Raw genomic sequence first — 24,232 nt, 5'->3', positions numbered from 1 at the left:
TTATGATATTTCATTGCCAGAACATAGAGACCTCACTCTCAGAAACCCACTGAAAGGAAATGTTCTTCTTTTGCACTCTGCAGAGGAAATGTTAGCAGCAGTCTCCAGAGCCATCCCCAGCAACCCATTTCCTCCTTACTGAGTCATCTGCATCTCGCTCTGTTAGAAACACCCACCTCCCATAAGAAGAGAGCCCTGCTGGATCTGACCAAAGGGCCATCTGGGAGAGTAGAAGCTGCCTTGTACAGAGTCAGACCATTTGCCCACCTAGCTCAGTGCTCTCTCTGCACTGAATGGCAGCAGCACTTTAGGGATTCAGGCAGAGGTTTCTCCTAGTCCTATGACCATGGGGCTGAACCAACATTTTGCCAGCCCAATATGTGTGGCAGGTCACATTCTGAACCTTGTTTTCTTGGCTGGGCAGAAAGAGGGTGATTTGAAAGTGGGGGACATTGACACCAGTGGCTTGTCATGGCCAGATCACTTCCTGTTGAAGTTTGGGCTTTCAGCACCTTTTCGCAGAGGAAGGGGACCTATTAGTATGGTCCGCCCCTGAAGGCTGATGGAGGATTTCCCAGCTGATATGGGTGGCACTTCTGTCGAAGCCCTAGCCAACTTCTGGAGTGTCCGAATGGCTTGGGCCATTAACACAATCACCTCTTAGCCCCTTTCCTGCTTTGTGGATCTCTCTTGGCTCCAGAGCTTAGGGTGAGGAAACAACCTGGGAAACTGCTTGGACACAAGTGGAGGAAGATCCGGCTGAATGCAACCAAACACTGGTGAGGGCTCATCATTGAGCCTTCCTAGTGGCAGTGAAGGCAGCAAAGAAGGCATACTTTGCTACCTCCACTGCATCCGAATTGTGCCATCCGGCAAAGCTTTTCTGAATAGTGAAGGGCCTTTCATAGTCTGGCCTGAAAGAGGTGGCAGACCCAATGGTAGCTCGCTGTGACTTCTTGCAAAGCATTTTGAGGATAAAATTGCTTGCATCCACCATGATCTTGACTCCACTTTTGTAGCAGATGAATATTGAAAGGTGCCCAAGCACTTTGCAGTCCTGTTGTGTTGGGTGAGTTGGTAAGGCTTGAGGATGCAGACAAGGTGCTTGAATCAGTCAGGGTGACCACTTGTGCTCTGGACCCTTGCCCCCTTAGCGGATAAAAACTAGCAGGGAGGGCACAGCTGAGCAGGCCAGGCAGGTGATCAATGCCTTCTTGTGAGAGGGGTGGTCCCTGACTGCTTGATGGAGGCAGTGGTAAAACCACTCCTCAAGAAACCCTCCCTGGATTTGAAAAATCTTAAGTAACTAACAGCCAGTTGCCATTCTCCCCTTCCTGGGCAAGGTTCTTGAGTGGATGGTTGCAGGGAAATTTCTGAACCCAGAAAATGCTCGGGTACAGAGCTTTGAATTGTGTACTGCACCAGGAAAGAGCGGAGGAAAGATGAGTGTGGATCACCCTTACAATCAGCTTGAGGAATTTTTCTTTTTGCATGGAGGGAGCAGTTTTTGTGTTCCCTTCTGTTCTCTCCATTTAGACAAAACTTGCATTTTTTGAAAGGAAGCCTTTGTTCCTCTAAGGTAAAGGTAAAGGGACCCCTGACCATTAGGTCCAGTCGTGACTGACTCTGGGGTTGCGGCGCTCATCTTGCTTTATTGGCTGAGGGAGCTGGTGTACAGCTTCCGGGTCATAAAGCAATAGCTTCTTTGCCTCTGCTTGTCAACTGTGCAAAGCACCCTCTTAACTCTCAAGGTAACTTTCCTGATTTGTGGTGTGCTCTCCAAGTGAGTTTCCAATAATGTGTTTTTAAACAACTCTCAAGCGTTCTGGAGTAAATGGACCCTCTTGCCCATGGGTAGGCAAACTAAGGCCCAGGAGCCAGATCTAGCCCAATCACTTCTGAATCCGACCCATGGAGCCTGTTTTTACATGAGTAGAATGTGTCCTTTTATTTAAAATGCATCTCTGGGTTATTTGTGGGGCATAGGATTTTGTTCATATTTCCCCCCCAAAAAATATAGTCCGGCCCCCCACAAGGTCTGAGGAACAGTGGACCGGCCCCCTGCTGAAAAAGTTTGCTGACCCCTGCTCTTGCCTTTGCCTTTCAACTTCCTTTTTACCAATCCCTTTATTTGGGGAGAGTTTCCTCTTTTGAAGGCAAAGGTGGCCATGCTGGATATTCTTGGCATTTGGTCATTTACATGTATATTTAGTTTAAAATTTGATGTCTTGCATCTGGTCCTGGGCGCCACCAAAGATGCGTTCCAGGGTTGCCGCCCTTCTTTTTTGTGACTGAATATGGGTAGTTGAAGTCACCCATAAATACAAGTATTGCATTCTTTCCCAGCCTTGAGTCTTTGCCAGCCGTTACTTGAACTGGGGGCCGCATGCACGCACAGCCCGTGCTCTTCCACTGAGCTATGGCACTTCCCCAGTTGGAGGAGTAGGAGGGAGACCTGTTTTCCCAGCAAGGCTCGCTCTCTGTGTTTCCTGCCTCCATCCATGCGAGAAAGCTGGATCCTGAATGGAAATGCTTATGCCTTGTTCCGAGGCGCGGTGGAGCTGAGCAATGCTATAAATAAAATCCAGAGCATGGTTCAGCAGCCGTCTCTCTGGAATGGTGACTGGAATTATTCCAGGAAAAACACCTCCCTCTTTCTCTCAAAATAACTCCAGTTTCCTCATCTCTTCCCACTCGACTCGCAAAAGCCTAAGCCCCCTCTGTCAACCGCTGAAGCGCATGAGTGACTCACAGGGCAATCCTAAACATGCTTTTTCAGGAGTAAGGCCTGATCGTTCAGTGAAGCTTGCTCCCCTCGCAAGTATGTCTAGATTGCAGCCTCAAGGAACTAGATCGCTTGCAGTGCCTCGTAGGCAAGTTATGTCATTTCCCAAGATGTTCTTGGATTTTATCTGTAGGTACACTCTGTCTCTCCTCTCCCTTTTAGTTACTGAAATATTTTTACCTTGCCTTTTGACCCAGCAGGCCTGCAGGGGAATTTACAATCTGGTGAAGGGAAGGAGGAAGTTAAAATATCACAGTAAAACAGCGCAGTTCATTAAAGCAGCCCAGAGAAAGCCAACACTTCATAGGCCAAAGCTGGAGAGCCCCACTAGTCATCTGGAATGCAGTGGAACAGCTGCCTTGGGTGCAGAAGGTCCCAGTTTCAGTCCCTGGCGTCTCCAGGTGGTGTAATAATAATTGCTGCTATTCTTATTTGGTTGCTTTTTTCCAGAAAGGTTAACTCAAAACAGGTTACAAAAACAGGAATTAAACATCCTAAAATGCACACCAATATATCCAGGAAATCCAACTCAACACACCCTACTAAAAAATAAGCAGAAAATTGAGGTCTACTAAAAATTAAAAATTTAAAAAAAGAAAAAGAAAAAAAGAAAGAAAACTGAGGTCTAAAGGACATGGGTGCATAATCCCCGCCCCCCGGTGCCTAATAATTAACAATAATAATTTTCTTATTTATACCTGCCCATTTGGCTGGGTTGCCCCAGCCTAGAAACAGAGGGTGATGGCGCCAGACATACGTCCCTGGGAAGATCATTCTTCAAATGGGAAAGCACTAAGAAAGCAGTGCAGCGCAGCTAGAGGGCACCAGGTTGGGAAGTGCTGGTATAGACAGTGCTAAGCTAGATGGGCCAGTGGTCCAGCTTAGTCCAAGGCAGCTTCCTATGTTCTGACAGGAGCCAGCCAGATGCCTCTGGAAGCCTGCAAGTTGAGCATGAAGGCAACGGACCTCCCCTTTTGTTTGCCCCCACTGTTTGATATTAATAGCAGATATCTCAGATGGGAGTCCTATTTTTTTCCACTGCACAGTGGAGAAATCATAGTGGAGCTCGTAGGACTCAACAAGGAAGGTTGCGACTTGCACGTTAGAAGTGCAGCGGTGTGTTTCAGGGTACACCCACACCATACATTCAAAGCACATCCAGCACACATATATGAAGGACACGGCTTCCTTCAAGGAATCTTGGGAGCTGTAGTTTGTTAAGGGTGCTAAGAATTGCAGCCCTGTTGGGGGAAACTGCATTTCCCACAAGTCTTGTGGGGAAGCCACATGCTTCAAATGTGCTTTGGATGTATGGTGTGGGTCTGCCCTGTTTGTGGGGTTGAAAACTGGATATATTGGGTGGGAAAATACCAGGTCCTGTTAAACCCTTAGCAGATTAGAGGCAGCGTACAGAGGGGTTTCCCACAGTTACTCCCCGCAGCAATCCTGCATGGGAAGGTTGAATCAAGATCCCCACAATTTGGCCCTGGCCGTTCAAGCACTGAGCTCCCTGGTTAAGTGAGGGTTTGAAACTAGATTTGACACTCACTACATCATCGCCCTGGTAAAAGAATAAAAGGCAACAGAATAGGTTGCGTGCTGTCCTGATTTCCAGGAACTCTGTGTTCCAGAAAGCTCCTCCTGGGAGTAATCTGACTAGCTCCTTAAATAATCAAATGTTCTAAGAACACCTTTTAGAGCAAATTCCTACTGGGGTGTAGGAAACAGAAGCCCCTTGGGACAGTGAAAGAGCTACGAGCATTGAGATTGCAGCTCATTCATCTCGGTGTGTCATTTTTCCAGGCTGCCTCACTGGCCACATGTGAGGTTAGTTTAGCCAGATAGGTGGGGTATAAATAATAAATTATTGTTGTTGTTGTTGTTGTTGTTGTTGTTGTTGTTGTTGTTATTATTTTCTTACTTTTTTGGTTCTGAAATGCTTTTTCAGGAAGGCTCTCTGAAGGTTTTAAGCACAGTGAGTTGGCGACTTCAGTACACCAAATTTTGATGCCCATATCTTTAAGTGGCCCAGTGTGATATTGTACTGATCCGTGGGAATGCAATAAGCTGCCTTATGCTGAGCCCGGCCATTAGTCGACTTGGCTCAGCATGTTGTCCACATTGGCTGGCAGCAGCTCCCGACCATTTCAGTCTGGGGGTCTTTCCCAGCCCCACCTGGAGATGCTGGGGGCTAAACTTGGGGCAGGTGCTCTACCCTTGAGGTATGGCCCTGGGCTAGAGGCAGCAGCATCCAGCTATTTGGCCTTCTGCATGATGGAGCAGTCAATGTCACCATCAAATTTATGCCGCTCTGGTATCTATTACTCAGTGACAGTAATGCCAGTGACCTGCAAGGTGTCTGAATGTGCAGTGATATTTCTGTCAGTGTTTGGTTGTAGTAATGAAACTGTAGCGCCAATAAGGAAGGGATAGAACAGTGTGATTCATTTATTCTGCTAGGATACACAGGTTTGGGAGAGTCTGGCTGTGGGATGAATTGTATGGACAGATCAACACTACTTGCTGAATTTAACAGGAAGTCTCCATTGCTACGCATTGTGTCCTACAAGAAGGTCTCCATGCCTGGGAGAGCTGGGCAGGGGAATTTTCTGAAGAATGTCCCTTTTGCTTTTTTGTTAGCAGGAATTTGCCTGCTACTTATTCTATGGACTAAAGATATTTTACTCTGATGCCAAAGAGAGTGCACAGTGGAAATCAGACCACCGGAGGGAAGCTGTATATTTACATTCCAACTGTAGTGTTTATGTACAGATTGAATGGTAGAGGAAATATTTGGACTAGCATTTCCAGAAACGAAAAAAAATGTATCACCGTCTCAGGGCCTGGTTTGAGGGCACATGACACATTCACTTTGCTGAACCTAAGCAGCTCTGGGTCTGTTCAGTGCCCAAATGATAGACCACCTAGGGACCCAGTATTTGCCACTTCGAATTTTATATTTGAAGAAAGGGAGGGTATAAATGCAATAAATGAACAAGTAATTCATTAATGTTGTATTATAGGTGACAATGCAGTCTGTCCTGTGGATCTTCAGTGTTCTAGGAAGAGAGGCCATTTTCAGATATTAAAGGAAGACAATTGATCATCTGTAAACACACACACACGCGCGCGCGCACACACACACACACACACACACGGTCACACTTGAGTGAGACCAAGAAACAAGCCAGGCTAAAATATGCAGATGAAGAAATAGGGCCATGTAAATAGAAGCTCTTTTTTGATAATGTCAAGTATCTCCCAGTGACTGAGATCAGTGGGGTTTAACTTCCACTTAGTGGTTCAACAGTGACAGATCCCCACCATATGTCCTGTGAACTGTAGTGTCCCACTCACAGAGCTATGATTCGCAGTAGTGTCCCCAACAGGCTACAGCTCCCAAAATTCTTTGGGGGAAATCACATGCTTTAAATGTACATTAGATGTGCTCTAGATGCATGGTGGGGGGACGCGGGTGGCACTGTGGGTAAAACCTCAGTGCCTAGGGATCGCATGGTCGGCGGTTCGAATCCCCGCGGTGGGGTGAGCTCCCGTCTTTCGGTCCCAGCTCCTGCCCACCTAGCAGTTCGAAAGCACCCCCAAGTGCAAGTAGATAAATAGGTACCGCTTTATAGCGGGAAGGTAAACGGCGTTTCTGTGTGCTGCGCTGGTGCTGGCTCGCCAGAGCAGCTTCGTCACGCTGGCCACGTGACCCGGAAGTGTCTCCGGACAGCGCTGGCCCCCGGCCTCTTAAGTGAGATGGGCGCACAACCCTAGAGTCGGTCACGACTGGCCTGTATGGGCAGGGGTACCTAGATGCATGGTGCAGATCTGCCCTGTGTCTCTAGGTGCGCTTTGCATACCCTACTTTAAATTTGGTAGGCCTCCTAGGAGCCAGACCCACTCATGCACATGCCCTGTAAAGGTACTCCTTAAATTTGTCTTGCTGATTCAAGTATGTCCCTGATTCAAGCATGCTTACCCAGAACCCTACTCCACACTTAGTTTTGATTCTGAATGATAACGTTGATCCATAAACTTTATGAATATTTGGAATACTAGGATTGAGTTTCTGATAAAAGAACTTTTCTGCACTTGCAGCAAGGCTGGTGTGTGATTCAGTATGGCCTAGCTGACTTGCCGCTCTGCCATGAACATCCTTGTTCTTACCTACCCAGCAGCTCTGAGGGTGGGGTCTGTACAGCTGGTGGCTGTTTGCTCTTCACAATACTGCCTGCATACACCAAGTGCACCCAGAAACATGCCTTTATACGGATCCATGGTGAGACGGTGCTTGGAATACTGTGTACAGCTCTAGTTGCTGCACTTCCCAAAGAATATTGCAGAGCTGGGGAAAGGTCCAGAAAAGAGCAGCCAAAGTGATCAAGGGGGTGGAGTGATTCCACTGTGAGGAAAGGCTTTTTAGTTTTGGGGGGGGGGGGAGAAAGGCAAGTAAGCAGGGGTGAGATAGAGGTGTATAAAATAATGCATGTCATACACAACATGGGTAGACTGACATTTTCCTCCCTCTGTCATAATACTAGAACTCAGGGACATCTAGTGAGGCTGGATGTTGGGAGATTGAGGACCCATAGAAGGAAGGACTTCTTCAATTCGCCCCCAGTGGATCAGGGCTTATCCACACATACCTTTTGACCCACTCTTTCCAGGCAGAGGTCTGTGTTTTAATGCTCAGTGTCTGAAAATTTTGGTTTCCCCCAGGATTTCCCTGCAAAAACTCGTGCTTTAAACCCGAATCGGAGCAAATGTCAACTCTTGATGTTTGTTCCGAGTGACCTTTAAAGAAGTGCTTGTCCACAGAGTTTTAAATTGAGGTCCGTGCTTGGAAAGAACGGAGGAAAGGTAAGTAGATAAGCCCTTAGATTAATTCATTGAGGATACAGCTACCTCTGGCTACTAGTCATGAAAACTGCCATATCGGGGCACTATGCCTTTGAATACCAGTCAGTGAGAACTATAGCGAGTGGTTTTGTGCCCATGTCTTACTTGTTGGTTTCTCAGAGGCATCTTTGGTCTGATCTAGCACAGCTTTCGTCTGTTCTTATGTCCCGCATGTATGGAGCTTTCTCCCTGTGAGAGGTTTGACAGAGCTCTAAACAGGGAGTGTACTTTAAAAATAGCAGAATATATTTTGGTTTGTAGACACATTTAATTTAGCAATTGCTTCCAAGGAGGATTGCAAGAGAACACACAGCAGTAATAAAATTGACACTCAAAATAGTATCAGGTTGGCATTGTGGCATGTGAAACAATAACACAAAACTCCCTCCTCAACACGGTGCGAATATGTTCCATATGACCTCCGGTTCGCAGTGTGTCACTGTATTCTGAATCACCCTCTCTCTGGAAAGGAGACCTCAATGTGATGTAAGCAGAGCATAAATCTTACATGAATGTAAGTTGAAAGTGACTCACACTTGTCTCATTGAAATTAGTCATAGTAAACAGAAAGTCTGGCATGGCTGATTGTCAGCCCACAGATGAGATCCTGCCCTGCAAATCAATTTCATCTGACCTATTACCTAATTTTAATGAAGATGCACCAAAGATGTGCAAAGGCTGTTACAGATAAATACCATGGAAGAAGTTTGGAAAAAATTAATGACACTGTCAGGCAGGATACTTTATTGCCAGTGTTGGATTCAAAAGTGACTAGCAAGTATTTGTTCCTAAGCTTACTGCTGTTGTAAGAAATGTAGAAAAAAATGAAGCTGAGTCTGTGCAATTTTGGTGGAGTTGTGACAAAGTTAGAACTCATGGGGAGAGAATAGTTAAAGGTAATGGAAGGTATGATTGGTTATTCCACACCTACAAATCCATTACAAGTTCTCTTGGACTGTTTGAAGGCAGATGCATGGCCAAAGTATTTTATTTTATACTAGAAAAATCTGTGAAGAGCAGCAAAAACATTATTAGCTGCTAAATGGCAAACTTCGGAAGTAATGAACAGGAGTGGGTTAGCAAAACATGGTATGTTGAGGAAATGTCTAAACACACAAAAATAAGATTTACTTAAAAGTATTATTATTATACTAGTACAGTGGTACCTCTGGTTAAGAACTTAATTTGTTCTCCGGGTCCGTTCTTAACCTGAAATTGTTCTTAACCTGAGGTACCACTTTAGCTAATGGGGCCTCCTGCTGCCGCTGTGCCACTGCTGCGCGATTTCTGTTCTCATCCTGAAGCAAAGTTCTTAACCCGAGGGACTATTTCTGGGGTAGCGGAGCCTGTAACCTGAAATGTATATAACCCGAGGTACCATTGTATGTCAGATTAGGAGAACAGGGACAAAGGCAGGAACAGTTTTAAGATTTGCCACCCCCCTTCATTGGTTAAATGAAGCAAAAACCTGATTTTAGAGTTATTTGTGTGTTTTTACTGTTGAAATAGTAAGGGGAAAATGTGATATAAAACTGATAAATCTTATCTATGGAATGCAGGGGAGTTGTATCATAAATAGTAAATTTTGGTATGTATTACACGCTTGTATGTGAGGTGTGTGTGAATGGTTTTGTCCACAGTTTCATTTGTCAGGAAAAAGAGCATAGTTTTCAGAAGCTGAGAGAGATGGAAACATCCACCCCAGCATTTTCGTTTTGTGTGTGTTTCTGCATATGCACACGGGACACCTGAGCGGTGCCTGGGTGCAAACCCTCCATAACCCTGAAACCTTCCTTGCTGGTTCTCCTGCCTTTTGCAACCAACTGTGAAGAGTCTTGTCAGGTCACAAAATACGCTCCAGGCCTCTGGGCTGCTCTTCTGAAGAGATGTGCACAAGGAAAAGAGCTTCCTTTCCCTCCTGGAATTAGATCAATTTAAAACCCTATCACTCAGATGTGGTTTGACTAGGCTTGTGCTCACACTTCCCTTTTCTGGCAGTGACTCATCCCCTCAGCCACCCGGTGGCTCCTTTGAAAGTCAGCCTGAAGTTGCAGACTCTGAAACCGGGTCTTTTGTGGGTGGTAATTCAAAAGCTGACCACTGGATGGCGTCACCGGCTGTGTAACGTGTCCAAGAGCCGCTTTCGTTGTGCAGAGGGGTTCAGCAAAGACTCTGAAATAAGCTTAGCAGTCACGGAATAAGAGGAGAAGGCCTCTTTTGTGAATTTTAACTGGTTAAAGGATCAGGAAGGTCAGAGTAGGAATAAATGGATAGTTCTCCCAGTGGCAGAGGTGTATTAAGTATACTCTTCTCCAAGGATCGGTGTTGGACCCTGTCCTCTTAACTTGCTCATAAACGATCTAGCGTTAAAAATGTTTGTTTGAAATGCCTCCCTGTTTCTTTGTTGTAAGCCACTTCGAACATGAGTGTGTGTAAAAGTGGCATACAGATAAAATGAATGAATGAACGAATGAATGTTAGGGGTAAGCAGTGAGGTAGCCAAGCTTGCTGATGATTCCAAATTGTTCAGGGTAGTTAGAATAGAAAAAGATACAGGGAGCTCCAATAGGCTGTCCTTAAAATGGAGGAACGGGCAACAAATGGCAGATGCAGTTCAGCGTAAACAAGTGCAAAGTGATGCATGATGGGGCAAAAAGTATTGCATGTTGCATGTACTTTCCTGGGGTTTGAACCTGGTGGTGAGTGACAATAAGAACAACAGCTTGGGGTTGACAAAGGGGTTGACCCAGTGTGTGGCAGCCATGAAAAAAGGTGAATTCTGCGCTAGGGGTCATTAGGAAAGGGTTCAGCCACAACATTGCATACAATTTGGGTCATCTTGCCTCAAGCAGAATACTGCAGTGCTGGAAAGGATTCAGAAAAGGGCAACCAAATGATCAAGGGGCTGAAGCAGCTGTCCTGCAACGAATGGCTGCAAGGTTTGAGGCCTTTCAGTTTAGAGAAAAGGTAAGAGGTGCATAAGATGAGGAAGGGTGTGGAGAAAGTGAACAGGTACCAGAACCGGGGGCCATCCAACAAACCTGAATATTGGAAGATTTAGGACAGACAACAGAAAGTGCATTACCGTGCACTGCATTTCGCTCCCTCAGGATATAGTGCTGGCCAGCAACCTGGAGGCTTTAAAAGAGGATCAGAACAGTTCATGGAGGATAATGGTCACTAGCCCAGTGGCTGTGCTCCCCCTATCCTGGCAGACGAAAGATGCATCTGAATATCATTTGCTGAGAGTCAGAAGTAGGAACCACAAGTATCCACTAGGACCCCGCATATTATTGCAGTCAGGTCATAAGCATCTGACTGGCCACCGTGAGAACAGGATGTTGGACTCGCTGGGTCTTTGGCCTGATCCATCAGGGCTCTCCTTATGTTCTTAGGGCTGATTCCCCATAGCTTAAACTTAGCTCCCTAGTGCTCAGCTCTGGCACCTGTTTTCAGTGCAAGGGCTCAGTTTCGAAACCTATAAGTGAGAGTGCCCCTGAGCAAGCATAATTTGTTTATTTGCTTACTTACAAAAATATTTATATACCACTATTCATAAACATGTCATAGCAGTTTGAAACATACAATGAAACCATATAACAATAACAAATAAAATTGCTATAATGCTGAACAACTAGAGTCCCCACATCTCCAGGGTCAAGGGGTAAAAGCATTTCTATAGTGGGTGTTTCCAGACAGACTAGAGACCCAGCACCTCTTTTTCAAGGAAGAGAGAACAGGATATTCGGGAGAGTCTGAGATCTTTGCCCTCTCAACCATCCTGCTGCATTCTGCCTTTGCCACCTGCAGAGTTAAACTTCCCCACTTGAACCATCTTTTGAGGTCACTTGTGGTAGCACCCAAGAAATGTGTGTTGCCAGCTGTGTATGCCCAGATGCTTGGCAGATCAGGAAGCCCAGCTTTATCCTTTGTGGTCAGTATTCTCCTCAAGTGGTTAGGCATGAGAGGACGATGATAATGAAAACAGAATAATATTTAGTATTTTAGCCTATTGATAGCAAGTAGTCAAGATGGTTGTATGGCAGAGGCAAGCAGATCTATTTTGTTGTTGCTAGAACCATGGAATCAGTGTTCAAAATTAGCCAGGCACTAGGCTCATTTTGCACCTGGCTATTGGCCACTTGCGACCAAGTGAAGATGTCCAGGTGCCAGGATGGCTCCGGACATCTCCACCATCTGGAGGTGCATTCCTGGGGATCATTACATCTTAACTGTTTCCACACATTAATACCACATCCTGTAGAATTCTATCCATTCTATTTAATCTGCACAATTAGAATGAATTTCTGGAACCAAATTGCGCCTTCTGTACAGCCTGAGCAGGAGCAGTCACCATCAAGAAAAAGAGGTTAGAATAGGCCAATATATGTGGACTGTCCCTGGATCAAGTGACTTTTCTTCTTTAAGTTCTCAAAGTTCTTAACCTAGCTCAAGGTTGTTATCTGAACTAGCCAGATGTTTAACTGATAGTCCATCATTTGAAAAATTAGACTTTAGAGCTGTCTTACCACAAAATGGCAACTAGACATTCTGTTTTGGTGACTATAACCTTGATTTAATGAGCCGTTTGGCACCTAGTTTATATATCTGAGTTTCTAACACCGCTTGGAATCCACCAACTTGAGCCAGGTCCAAGAGAGTGGCTCAGAATCTAGCAAGATACTCTTAGGCTAGATAGGTGCCATACATTTAAAGCACACTGTTCCCCTCAAAGAATCCTGAGAACAGTAGTTTTTTTAAGGGCATTGGGAATTGTAGCTCTATGAGAGGGGTAAACTACAGTTCTCAGGATTCTTACAGTTTTCTGTGTGCTTTAAATGTATGGTGTGCATGTGGCCTTAGAATTAAGGAGCACTGTGTCTCTGAGCATTCTTGCTTCCACTACCAGTACGTGAAAATACCGCCTGCTGAGCTTTTTGCCTTTCTAAATTTAGAAAGGAGGAGGAAAGCTGCTTTGTTGCTGTTGCTAAACAGTTGGGAGCCAGAATCTTTGCTGGCCAACTGCCTATCAGCCCAGATCTATCAGTAGATCTTCATCTACTCTCTGTCCATCGTTGCATATGAATCTCTTATGCTACCTACTTCTCTTGGATCTTTCTCACATTGCTCTCTTCTCCTGCCTGTTTTTATTGGTTACTGCAGGGTTATTCTGCCCCGACCCCCCCTCAATGTTATTGGGCTACAGCTCCCATCCTTCCCTCACCATTGGCCATGCTGGCCGGGGCTAATGGAAGTTGGGGGTCTTAGCAACATCTAAGGACAACATGTTCCCTGTTGTTGGATTATTACAAGTCACTAAAACTATGGCAATACAGTTAAGTAAGTAAAATGAAAGAACAATTTGGTTGAATGCTTTGGGAAGGCAGGATGCTGGACTAGATGGGACTTTTTGTTCTGATCCATTAGGCCTCTTCCTACAATATTTTATTTATATCATGCCTTAGAGTGCACATGCATTATCTCAAAAGTTCATACAACAGCCTTGTAAGGTAGTCCAGAAATGTTACTCCCATACTGCAGATAGTCAGGGTTTGTTTAAGACCATCTAATGACTTTTATGATACAGGTGGGATTTGAACAGGGACTTCTTGGTTCAGAGCTCATTCTCTTGACTGATTTGTCACACTCTTGCTTGCAAGGTGGTTATTTTCTACACCCCGCAAAGGGCCAGAAACTTTCAGGTCTTAATTCCCCCCCCCCCCCATAAGATCTCTCCATCCATCTTTGTGATGATTAATCCAGAGTAACTTCTTTTTCTACTTTCTTCATTGTTCTTTATATATTTTTTTCTTGTACTGTAAATCTCTGAGGAGGATTGTTGGTTCAGAACTATGCTTTGTCCTTATGAGACCCTACTGCCCATTCTCCTTTACATCTCCTTCTAATGTGCGGCAACTAATAGCTTACTGTTTCATCCAGATATAGCAAACTGTGGTCTGCTCAAAACTTAAATTTTCTATATTTGACAGCCTATAGTTTGCCACAAATTAAAAAGTAGACCCCCCCACTCCACATGGGCAAGAGAGGAGTGTTTGAGTCCAATACATTATCCAGTTCATTTGCATATGACAAAACAATAGTTTATGTCTGAATGCCACAGAAAGCCATAATTTGCATGGTGAAAATTAGCTTCAGAGATACGCTGGCTTGTGTATGCCCTTTTCCTCCTCTAGTGCGATTGTGATGAGGTCTTATAAAACTCTTCTTACAGCCCACAAACTTTTTAATCTAAACTATGGTTTGTTTGAAACAAGCCAACTTCAAACCATGGGTTATGAAGCTTGCTTGTTTAAACAAACCATTAACCACAGCTTAAGAGTTTGAGCCCTACATTAAATGGTTCCTAATTGAAATCAGAAGTGAAAACTTCCAAATGTTCCATGTCTTTGCTGGAGGAGGAATAGGAAGCAGGAAATGTGCAGACTCTTGTCACACTAAACTGCAGTATGGTTGAAACACAAACGTCTTTTTATTAATTGCACAGCGCCTAGTTTTTAATTTGGATGCTAGCTAATTGGGAGATATTTATAATGAGATTATTACAAACTACATTCCCATGGTTGCATGCTCAAAACTGCCAACGCTGATAAGAACTCCCTGTTAACAAGCATGGTCAAGGAATAAGATCCACTCCTTTTGGTGCCATGCACTGGGAAGCTGAAAGGCTGTTAGGCGAGAGCAAGTTTTCCACAAATGATCTTGATGATACATCCTCAGAGAGGGGTGAACCAACTTCCCTTGCTCAGGGTGTTGCTCCCGTAAGGTGCCTTAAGCCCCATGCTCCATTTGTTGAAGGATTTGTCTCCAGCCCCATCTGTTCCTGGACCTGCCCTCTTTGCTTTCGTTCCTCATTGGCTTTTAGGTAGCAGGTTTACCAGGCTGTTAGTAAGAATCATCAGGGAAAGCAGCCTGTGTGTGAGTGGAAAGGTCATCTTTTATTTAATCGCTTTGGTGCCGTGAGCCCGTGACTCTTCCAAGCCCTGTTCTGACATGTCCCCTCAAGAGCATGTCTGCTCGTTTTGTGTATATTTCTGTGAGCACAAGGTAATCTAGCTTGGGGAGGAAAAGAGCAGGAAGATAAAGAGGAGAGGGAGGAGTGCTGGGGGGTGGGTCAGGGCAGATGACCCAAGGATGGTGGTGCTACTCTGATCACATCCTTTTGCAAGGCCAGTTCCTGGAAAAGGGGGCACGGCAAAGCAGACCTTCCCCTCTCTCCCACAACGTCTCCACTCTTGGATAGCCACTGAAGTGATTGCACAGTACCCAGACAATTTGAAAGTGAAAGAGAATTTGTTTGTCGCAGCAAGAGAGAAAAAGGCTTTTTGATGTGTGAGTGTCTTGTGCTAGATTGCCGCTAAGGCACCACAAGTGGAGTATATCCTTTCCCCCGTCCCGTGGTTCATTTTTGCAGCTGAGACCTTGAAGCAGACGTGAGAGTTTTCTCCTGTGTGTGCCTCTTGTTTGGGTTTTTCAGCTTGGCAGCCGTTCAAACCCTTCCCAGTCTGTGACATTGCAGTGTGTGTGGGAGGGTTCTCTCTCTCTCTCTCTCTCTCTCTCTCTCTCTCTCTCTCTCTCTCTCTCTCTCTCTCTCTGCGCTTTTAACCTTTCTCCTCTTGCCTTGGGGAAGGGGGGGTGGAGGGAAATGAGGCTAAATCTGTAGGCCCTTTGCCTTTGAGGGAAAATTTGAGGGAGCGGGGAAGCAAGTGAAGCCTGCAAGTGTGAGACTCCAGTTGTTAAGTCATTTAGCATTTTCCTTTTTCCTTTTCACTGTTGCAGAAAAAAGCAGAAGCAGCACACAGAATTCTGGAAGGGCTGGGACCTCAGGTGGAGTTGGTAAGTCTGTCTGTGATTTTAACAAATATACATACAGTGTTTTTCTCTCTCCCTACAGCCGCCCCCACCTACCCTGCATGCTTCCTCCCCCCCCCTTACCTGCCATCCTTGGAGTTTTGGAGGGTAGCCAAATGGTTGAGAAGGAGGTAGACTGACTGCAGCATCTGCATGACAGCGAGATCTGCAAGGAAGCCTCCCTCTGATTTGAGAATGGCCTGATTCTGGTGCAGGAAGCTCAGCAGACAGGGCCAGTGGGCTGAGAACACCTGCCTGGTGACAACAGAATGTAGAGGAACCTGCCGTACATTGGCCCATTCACTCCAGTATGGTCTGCACTGGCATGACTTATTTTTGAGAAACCCATGTTGGGTCTTAGTAATCACAGTGCTCACAGACCGACTGTTGAACTATCTGTTCTAGGACCTTCCCTGGTATCGATGTTAAGCTTACCAGTTAGTATTTACCTGGGTCTTCCTTTTCCTTCCCCCCCTTTTTGAAGATGGGGACAACATTTGCTTGCTTCCAGTGTGTAGGGACCTCAACTGTTATCCAAGAACAGCAAGCTCCTTTAGTACCCTTGGATTCAGCTCTTCAAACCCTAGAGATTCAAATTCATCTAAAGTAGCTAGGTGTTCCCTTACTACCTCTTTGCCTATCTTAGGCTGCAGCTCCCTCCTTACATCATTTATTCTGTTATCACCAGGTTGGACATTGCTTTCCTTTTAGGTGAAGACAGAAGCAATGTAGGTGTTGAGTAGTTCCACCTTTTCTCTGTCCCCTAATAGCATTTCTCTGTCTTCCCCACACAGGGGATCTACCATTTGCTTGTTTTTCCTCTTATTTCGGATGTAGCCAAAGAAACTTTCATTCATAAAGCTCATTATGAGCTTCAGCCAGCCTGACTTTCCCCATGCAACTGTTGGCTACTCGTGTGTACTCCTCCTTTATGACTTCCCCGTTCTTCCATTTCTTATACATGCCCTTCTTAACTCTCAGCTCATCTGTAAGCTCCTTATGCAGCCGCACCAGTTTCCTTAGATGCCTCCCACTTTTCTTACTTTTGGAATTGTCTGTATTTGAGCCTTCAGTATTTCTCCTTTTAGAAACTCCCATCCTTCTTAGACTCCCTTCTCACTGAGTGTTTCTGATGATGGGATCACACTCAGTAGTTCCTTCAGCTTTTCGAAATTGACCTTTTTAAAGTCCAGAGTGTGTAGCCAACGCTCAGTTTTCCCTTGCCTCTGTATCCTGAAACCCAGGAAAACATGATCCCTTCTTCCCAAGTTTCTGAGTGCTTCCACTTCATCAGTAAGTTCCTCCCTATTGGTGAGGACCAGGTCCAAGATAGGTGATCCCCTTGTTGGTTCTTCCACCTTCTGGGAAATGAAATTGTCAGCGAGGCAATGGAGGAATTTGTCAGACCTTAACACTCTTGGCAGAGTTGGAGTCCCAACAGATATCGGGGAAGTTGAAATCCCTATGATTACTATTTCTCTCTTTTTTAATGTTTGGTAATCTGCTCTAGTAAGGCATCATCCAAGCCTTCAGTCTGGCTTGGCGGTCTATAGCAGACACCCACAGGAAGGTCACTGTTGTTTCTCTCTCCTCAATTTTTACCCATATACTCTCAGTCTGCTTTTCATGCTCCATGTCATGGATTTCTTCACAAGTGTACACATCCTTTATATATAATGCTGCTCCTCCTCCCTTCCTGTTCGGTCTATTCCTTTTGAACAGGTTATACCCCTCAATTCCTACATGAAATTTGTTAAATTTAGCCTGCCCAGTGGCTGCAGGAAGCAGCTGGATGTAAATTGCACAGTGAATTGTGGGCAGGGCTCCTTTTGGTCTTTGGCTGCTGCCTTTCATGTCCGGTCGTGACACTCTGGTTGCTGTCTGTGGTTACTAGGCAGCTGTGATGATTCCTTTGGGCTGCAGTAGGTAAGCGACTTGCACTGTGGCTTATCACCCTGCCTATGAATGAAAGCCACCTGGAGTGCGCCTTCATAAAATGGTATGAGGGTGATGGTGGATGTCACCGTGGTCTTTCAGAGTTTTTTAAAAATAAAAAATAGGCTGGTCTCTTTGGAGCAATTAAATCATTTCAAGTAAAAAATCTTTCCCAACCCCCTTCCCCGCTGTGGGCCTCCCATCCTTTCAAAATTAAACGCGACTGATGTCTTCTGTTGATTTGCTGGTGTGCCTCCTCTCCCTGACTGCATTCACATCCAGGCGGTGCTCTTTTACCATTTGACAGCCATGGCTTCCCCCAAAGAAATCCTGGGAACTGTAGTTAGTTCAGGGTGTTGTCAATTGCACCTCTTGGAGGCAGTTTCCTAACTACTCTCAGCTCCCTTAACGAACTACAGTTCCCAGGATTCTTGGGTGGGGGGTGGAGCCTTGACTTTTAAAATGGTGAAAGGGTGCTTTCACTCTATAGTGTAGATGTGCCCCATTTTACAGTAGTCCATACAATGACAGCTATGTTAACATAGTGTGCTATTAGTTTCTGTTGGTTGGGTCTGTACATAAAGTCAAATACCCCACAAGGATCACATCCCTAGTACTTACCTCTGTGGCTTTGTAGATTTGGCAGTTCAAGTGTGGAACATTGGTACTGGCAGTGTAGAACATGCCCACTGGCAAATCTCAGTTTGTTTGTTTTTTAAAGATGACTGTTTTAGTACTTAAGATTGTGGAGGGGAGAGTCTCAGCAGAATTTTCAGTGATTAGTGGGTGGGACCAGTGCTCATTATAACTCTTTGCCTCTCCTCTGTGATTGACAGAAGGTTAATTTGGATTCAAGTCACATCATATTTATAATTTCATTGTGAGTTGAAATAATTCATTTTCTTGGTGCAGAATTTGCATTTCACTGAAACAGATTTCCTTTTTAATTGTCTACGCCCTTCTTGTGGCTACTCCAGCACATGAGAGTGTGTTTGTTCAGATTTTGGGAATAACGTGCTATATACTCAGTGGCATAGTGCTACCCGTGCCCATGGCAAGAGCTTGGGTGCCCCCCCCCAAAAAACAGGGATGGAGGTAAACTGGGAGATGAAGCCTCCACCTGGCTCCATCAAGAGGAGACTTATGACCTATGAAGCTGCCATGCCTCAATCCTGCATTCCCCAACCCTGTGCTCTCCGGGTGTTACTGGACTATAACTCCTACCAGCTGCACCTAGCATGGCCCAGTGGCCAAGGAGGATGTGCCCCCTTACAGATTAAAAAAAACACAAACATGTTCAGACAGAAAGTCCTTCTCTCTGACTTCCTAGTTTTCTGTTTTGTTTTTTAAATGCATGGGGGTTATTCAAACCGTAACCCATCTACCTGTGTGGTGTAGCAGTACATCCCAGGAGAAGCTGTGCCATTTGGTCTGCCTGGCTTCCACTCGACTCATTTTCAAACTTTCACTCTGAAACTTTGTTTGAGGAAATCCCCTGTGCAAGTCGCTTTCTCTAGCTTGTGCTGGCCTCAACTTGCACAGCAGACAGGGAGAATTTGTTGTGCTGACCCTGAAAAAATTGGGACATTCTGCAGCTTCCCAACTCATGACTAGTGTTCAACTCCGAAGGCCCTGGTTGCATTACTCATCTGGAAGCAGCCCAAGTATGGCCATAATTTTGATGAATGATTCATAAGCCAAGTGTTAGTCATGTCTGAGGAGGTAGCTGCTTAAGGTGGCCTTGAGGGCGCTTTGTTCCTTCTCCTTAAGTGAGAAGGCCCAGAGAAGTCACTGAGCGACAGGATGTTTCCCCAGAAGGGCTTCAGTCTCATTCACACATTGGGTTGGTCTGGGCTTTGTTGTTTTGAAGATGCAAGAATCACACGGCTGCTCCACCTCCCCTAGGGCTGTCTTATTTTGACTTGCAGTGACACTCCAGCAGCAGTTCTGGCGGGTGTTTTAATAGCCAGTATGTTTTGAAGTGGCAGTGCCAGAGATTGAACATGTAGTCTTTAGACATGCAAAATATCTTTCTGGGGGAAGGCAAGGAGGAGACAGCTCTCCCTCTCCCTCCCTCTCTCTCTCTCTCTCTCTCTCTCTCTCTCTCTCTCTCTCTCTCTCTCAAAAAACCAACAGAAACAGAGCTTTACTGTACAGGTTGGTGTTCTCCACAGTCTCTGAATTCTGTTGTAGTACATGAAAGGAATTCAGCATTGAGTTGTCTGTGTTGAAAATACCACAAGTCTCTCTGTTGGTTTTGCTGCAACAAACTAACATAGCTGCCCACCTGGAAATTAGGGAAATAGATCCTGGGTATGTGTGTGTGCATATTTTTAAAGTTACTGGACTGTATTTATTGACCATACCGTTTTTTTGTGGTTTTCCAATGATGTTTTCTTTATAGCTTTGTTGTCTTCTGTCTGAAAAATTAAACGGATAGAGAGGAGAGAAGTGGGGAGAGTCTTGTAAGAGTGGGTGGGTGTCAACAAACCCTTCTGCAGTATTGAAACAAAGCAATTAGATAAATTTCCCGAACATCGTCAGGATATGTGGGGGGAGGGAATAGATCCACTATCAAGATTGGATTCAAGGCTCACCCTGAGCAGCTGTTATATCTTGTTCCAGGTGAAAGTGAGTTTTAATTCTTGAATTGCTGCACCATTTGCTTTCTCTAGGGACCCAAATCACAATCCCTTTATGAAATTTGTTGTTGTTGTTGTTGTTTAAAAAATTGTACACTTTGCCCATTCAGCCGCATTCTCTGGGTGGTTCACAGTTTAAAATCATTAAATATAAATGCAGCAGTTAACATCTGTATCCAGCTAAGTTCTAATTAGAGTAGACCCACTGAAATTAATGGGCCTGCATTAATTAAATTTGTTAACAAATTAATTAAATGGGTGTACTCTGAGTAGGGCTAGCATTGGATCCAACCCTGTGTATGGCCAAATGAGGTTTCAGGCTAGGCTAGGCTTTCTGATACATCTTTGTCCTGATGCTTTGGTGTTTATTGGTCAAAAGAACATACATAAAGTATATCCCAGCTCAATGAGGTCTTTGGTCCATCATTATAGTTGTTGTTGCTATTATTGTTTATTATTATTTATACTTGTTGGTTGCTTGTTACCCAAAGGTCTCTAAGAGACTTTCAACACATTTAAAAACACTACTATAAATTCACTATGCCATATAACAAACCTCAGAATACCATGGAAGAGCCAGGGCTCAGTTGCGGAGCATCCACATTGCATGTTGAAGGTCCCAGGTTCATTCTCTGGAATCTCCAGGTGGGGCTGGGAAGGTCCACTCGCTGCCCAGGCTCCCATCCCAAATTCCACAGCAGAGGCTCTCATGAGAGAGTAGAGATGTGAAGGCCCTGGAAAGAATTCAATCTCCACTGCCCCAAAATCTCCCTCTGCACCCCTCCCCCCAAAAGAAGGAAGATTTGGGGGGGATGCATTGGGGATGGGTGGGATTATGAAATATTTTCTTTTGGAACGGTGAGCAAAATGTTAAGGCAAGGTGTCCAAATGATTTCTAGAACTATGCAGCAGGGAGACCTTTATGTAAGACTGTGGACAGTATCAGATAATTACAGATCATTACTGAGAGTACAACTCTCAAATGCAAGCGCAAAATGCAATTTCTGCAATTTCTGCCATTGTCACAAGGGAAGGAAAGTTTCTTCTAGAAAAACCAGGGGTGGGGGTGGGAAGCTTGACAATTTCTGTAAATTTTACATCTCTACGTGGAGAGTAAGAAAGCTTTTCTCAAGACTTGCAATGGTGCAGGGCAGGCTATAGGTACAGAACGCCAAAGTGAGTTTGAGAACTGCATCAAGGATTTGAGACTATACAAGAGCTGCAAATGTGTCTCGACGATTAGCTGCTCCCCTTCTGCCAGCTATTAAAGGCAAGATGTGGCCTGCTCACTCGCAAGGCTCTTTCCTCCTATGGCACCGGAGCACTTGGAGGCATGCACTCCTCCAAATGGGATCATGGGTCTGCTCCCAGTGGTGGAGGCGACTGAGTCTTTGTCAGCAGGACAGAGGTCATCCCCCATGACTCCTCCTCCTCCTCCGCCTCCTCTCGGCTGGTTGACATCTTTGGTCATTGCTAGGGAATCTCACAGTTCCCTGGCTGGTGGCAGAATAGGGATCCAGCAGGATGGTCTCCCCTTTCATGCCCTTGAAAGGTGTAGAAGCAGGGCACCCATCCTCCCTCCCAGGCCCCAACCCCAGTCCTAAGGCAACTGGGATTGTGGGGTCACATCACCCTCAAACCCTGAGGAGCCGCTGCCAGTCGATGGATCAATGACCCAATCTAGTATAAGGCAGATTCCTATGTTCCTAAGCATGCTCTGCTTGGACTGAGTCCTGCTGCTTCCTTCTGGGGGAAACTGCTCTTCAGCACTCAGTTGGAGCAAATGACAATTCAGGTTTCTCATGAATTGCCTTTTGTTCCATTCAGTTGCTGAAGAGCAGGTTTTGCCTTGGAAAGGAGCAGGGCAAGGGGAAAGCCCCTCAGACCTGTGCCTAGAACACGTGGGTCAAGCAGAAAACCACTTTGACCTGTGCTTTCTATGCACAGAAGTGTGGATGAGCCCTATGTGGCAGAAGCTGTCCAGCATCTCAGCTGCATCTTTGTCAACTCTGCTTCCTGAGTTGAGCTTCCGGAATTGGGGGACGTTCGTGTGCCAGTGCTGAGCACTGATTGTGTGGAACCTTCTGCATGCAAAGCTTGTTCTTTACCTCTGAGCTGTGGAGGTTGCTCTGTCCTTTGCAGCCACACTCCCCACATCCCCGGCCAATCCCCTGAGTTCCCATGTGTGCGACGTGAACATTTTCTTCCACAATAAAGTGAGTAATAGCCTGCCCCTCCCCAGCTTGCTACTCTCTGCTGTGTCGCACATGGGGCTTCAGAGGAGTTACGTTGCAAATTGCTTGTTTCTGAACAAGCTTGCTTTTGAACAGTGTATTCTTAGTTCTGCAGTGACTCAGGCAGGCAGCACCTTGGGGAAGAAAGGAGAAGCGAATGGAGAGGAGAAGCATCTCAGGTGATGGTGGAAGGCTGTGGGTGGGCAGTGAAGCAAGTGGGCCTTTGGCACTGACGTTTGGAGTTGTGGGGACTTAGCGTGCCTTCAGCTCCCTGGGAGCCAAAGCTCATAAGCAGTACAGGGTGCCTTGCTGTCAGCGCTCCATAATTATGATATGCTAGCCCACGCTGTGATTTACACTTCAAATTTCCTTTTTCTTTTCAGCCACTCTACAACCAACCCTCAGACACAAGGCAATACCATGAGAACATTAAAATGTAAGTACATGGCAATAAAGTCCTCTTCCATCTCTTTCTCTCGACCCCCTCCCCGCCTTCCTTTCAAAGGTCTGTGCATTAGTGAGATTAAGGCAGGGGGAGAAAGAGATTCTTTGCCCTTCCTGCCTCAAATCTCTTCCTGCGCAGCCGAGACAGAAAAGCAGGAGGGGACATCTCTCCTGTTTGCCCTCGTGCTGCGTTTCCTGCTTTTGAGGCTTGAAGCAGCAAAATGTCCTAAGTGGTTTGTCATTTGGAGTCAGCAGAGAGATGGAGCAGGGGTGGCTGGAGTGTTGTGGGTAATTGCTGTGGAAGGTGAGGGTGGGGTGAGGGAGGAAAACAGGAAGGGGTGTGATGAGAAGGAAATTGGGGGACGTTCGTGTGCCTGTGTTTGGAAGGGAGATTTGAAACGACCTGAAGATTCATGGCAATTTTTCACCATCCCTGAGCAGTTCAGCAAACAGGATTCTGCACTTGCACAGAGCTTGTTTGGGGTGTCTGTAAAGGATCCTGCACTAGACATGGGAGCAAGGTGGCTTTGGTCAGCACAGCCAGAAGATTGGGATGAGGGGAGTGAGGCCAGGTCCCTTGGTGCTCAGGTCAGAAATTCCAACCTGACCCAGAAGTTATCCTGAAGTGAAGCCTTGCAACTTAAGTCTAGTTTCCTGTCCTTCCCCCAAAGAGAGCACAACCACAGTGTGTCATCTTACAGCAGATCAGGTGAGGGTTTTGAGTTGGTGTAGATCATCAGGCTTCCTCGACCTGGCCACGTCTGGATGTTTTGGACTAGAACTCCCATCATGCCTGATCTCTGGCCATGCTGGCTGGGGCTGATGAGAGTTGCTGTCCAACGAAGTCCACTGAGTGCCATGCTTTGGAAGATTGAGCCAAACTGTAGCGAAGGGTGTGTGTAAAAGAGAGAAACAGACAGACAGAGAGGAGGGGAGGGAGCTGGGAGCACTGTGCTTTATCTCTGTTGTTCTGGTTCCATCATTGCATTAATAGTTTGGCTTTCCTGATACATACTTGGTGTTTGAAGCAAAGGAAAGGGTGGCACCTTCCATGTACAGAAGCTGACAGAACTGGCAAGTGACAGGAGAATACGCTCAGTCGTACTGAGAGCAGCAGGCTAACATAGAGGCCACATGGCAGGCTGTGTGCGAGATGCATCTCTGTCTTCCTGCCACTGCCACCCCTCAGCTCCCGCTGCTTGAGTCAGCTGCCTCGCTTTCCTGAACAGTTGTGCTGGCCCTGCTTTGGCTATAATGCTCCCTGGATCTGTTCATTATTGTGGGGACTTTTAATGTTCTCCCTGGTGTTTTGTTATTAGCTTTGGGTTGGGATGGCTGACGGAGTGCCAATATGTGTTTTTGGAAGGCTGGGAGTTGTTGGGCTGGATGCTGACATTCACACAGCAGTGGGCAGAAGGAGG

General features: G+C 45.8%; 1 protein-coding gene across 50 annotated transcripts in view; it reads left to right on the top strand.

Annotated features, from left to right (window-relative positions):
- NCOR2 (nuclear receptor corepressor 2) overlaps positions 1–24,232 on the top strand; it is a 349,636-nt gene that overhangs the window by 139,608 nt on the left and 185,796 nt on the right. For all 50 annotated transcript variants that reach the window (XM_083589595.1, XM_083589578.1, XM_083589576.1 and 47 more), the window contains exons 7-8: positions 15,485–15,541; positions 22,751–22,803. In XM_083589595.1, the coding sequence (XP_083445721.1) occupies positions 15,485–15,541; positions 22,751–22,803 (110 nt within the window). The remainder of the gene's footprint in view (positions 1–15,484; positions 15,542–22,750; positions 22,804–24,232) is intronic.

Source organism: Podarcis filfolensis (assembly GCF_964270895.1).
Source record: "Podarcis filfolensis genome assembly, chromosome: 16".
NCBI classification, from domain to species: Eukaryota; Metazoa; Chordata; class Lepidosauria; order Squamata; family Lacertidae; genus Podarcis; species Podarcis filfolensis.
Note: the sequence above shows the minus strand (reverse complement) of the source record. Positions and strands in the feature narration are given on the sequence as shown.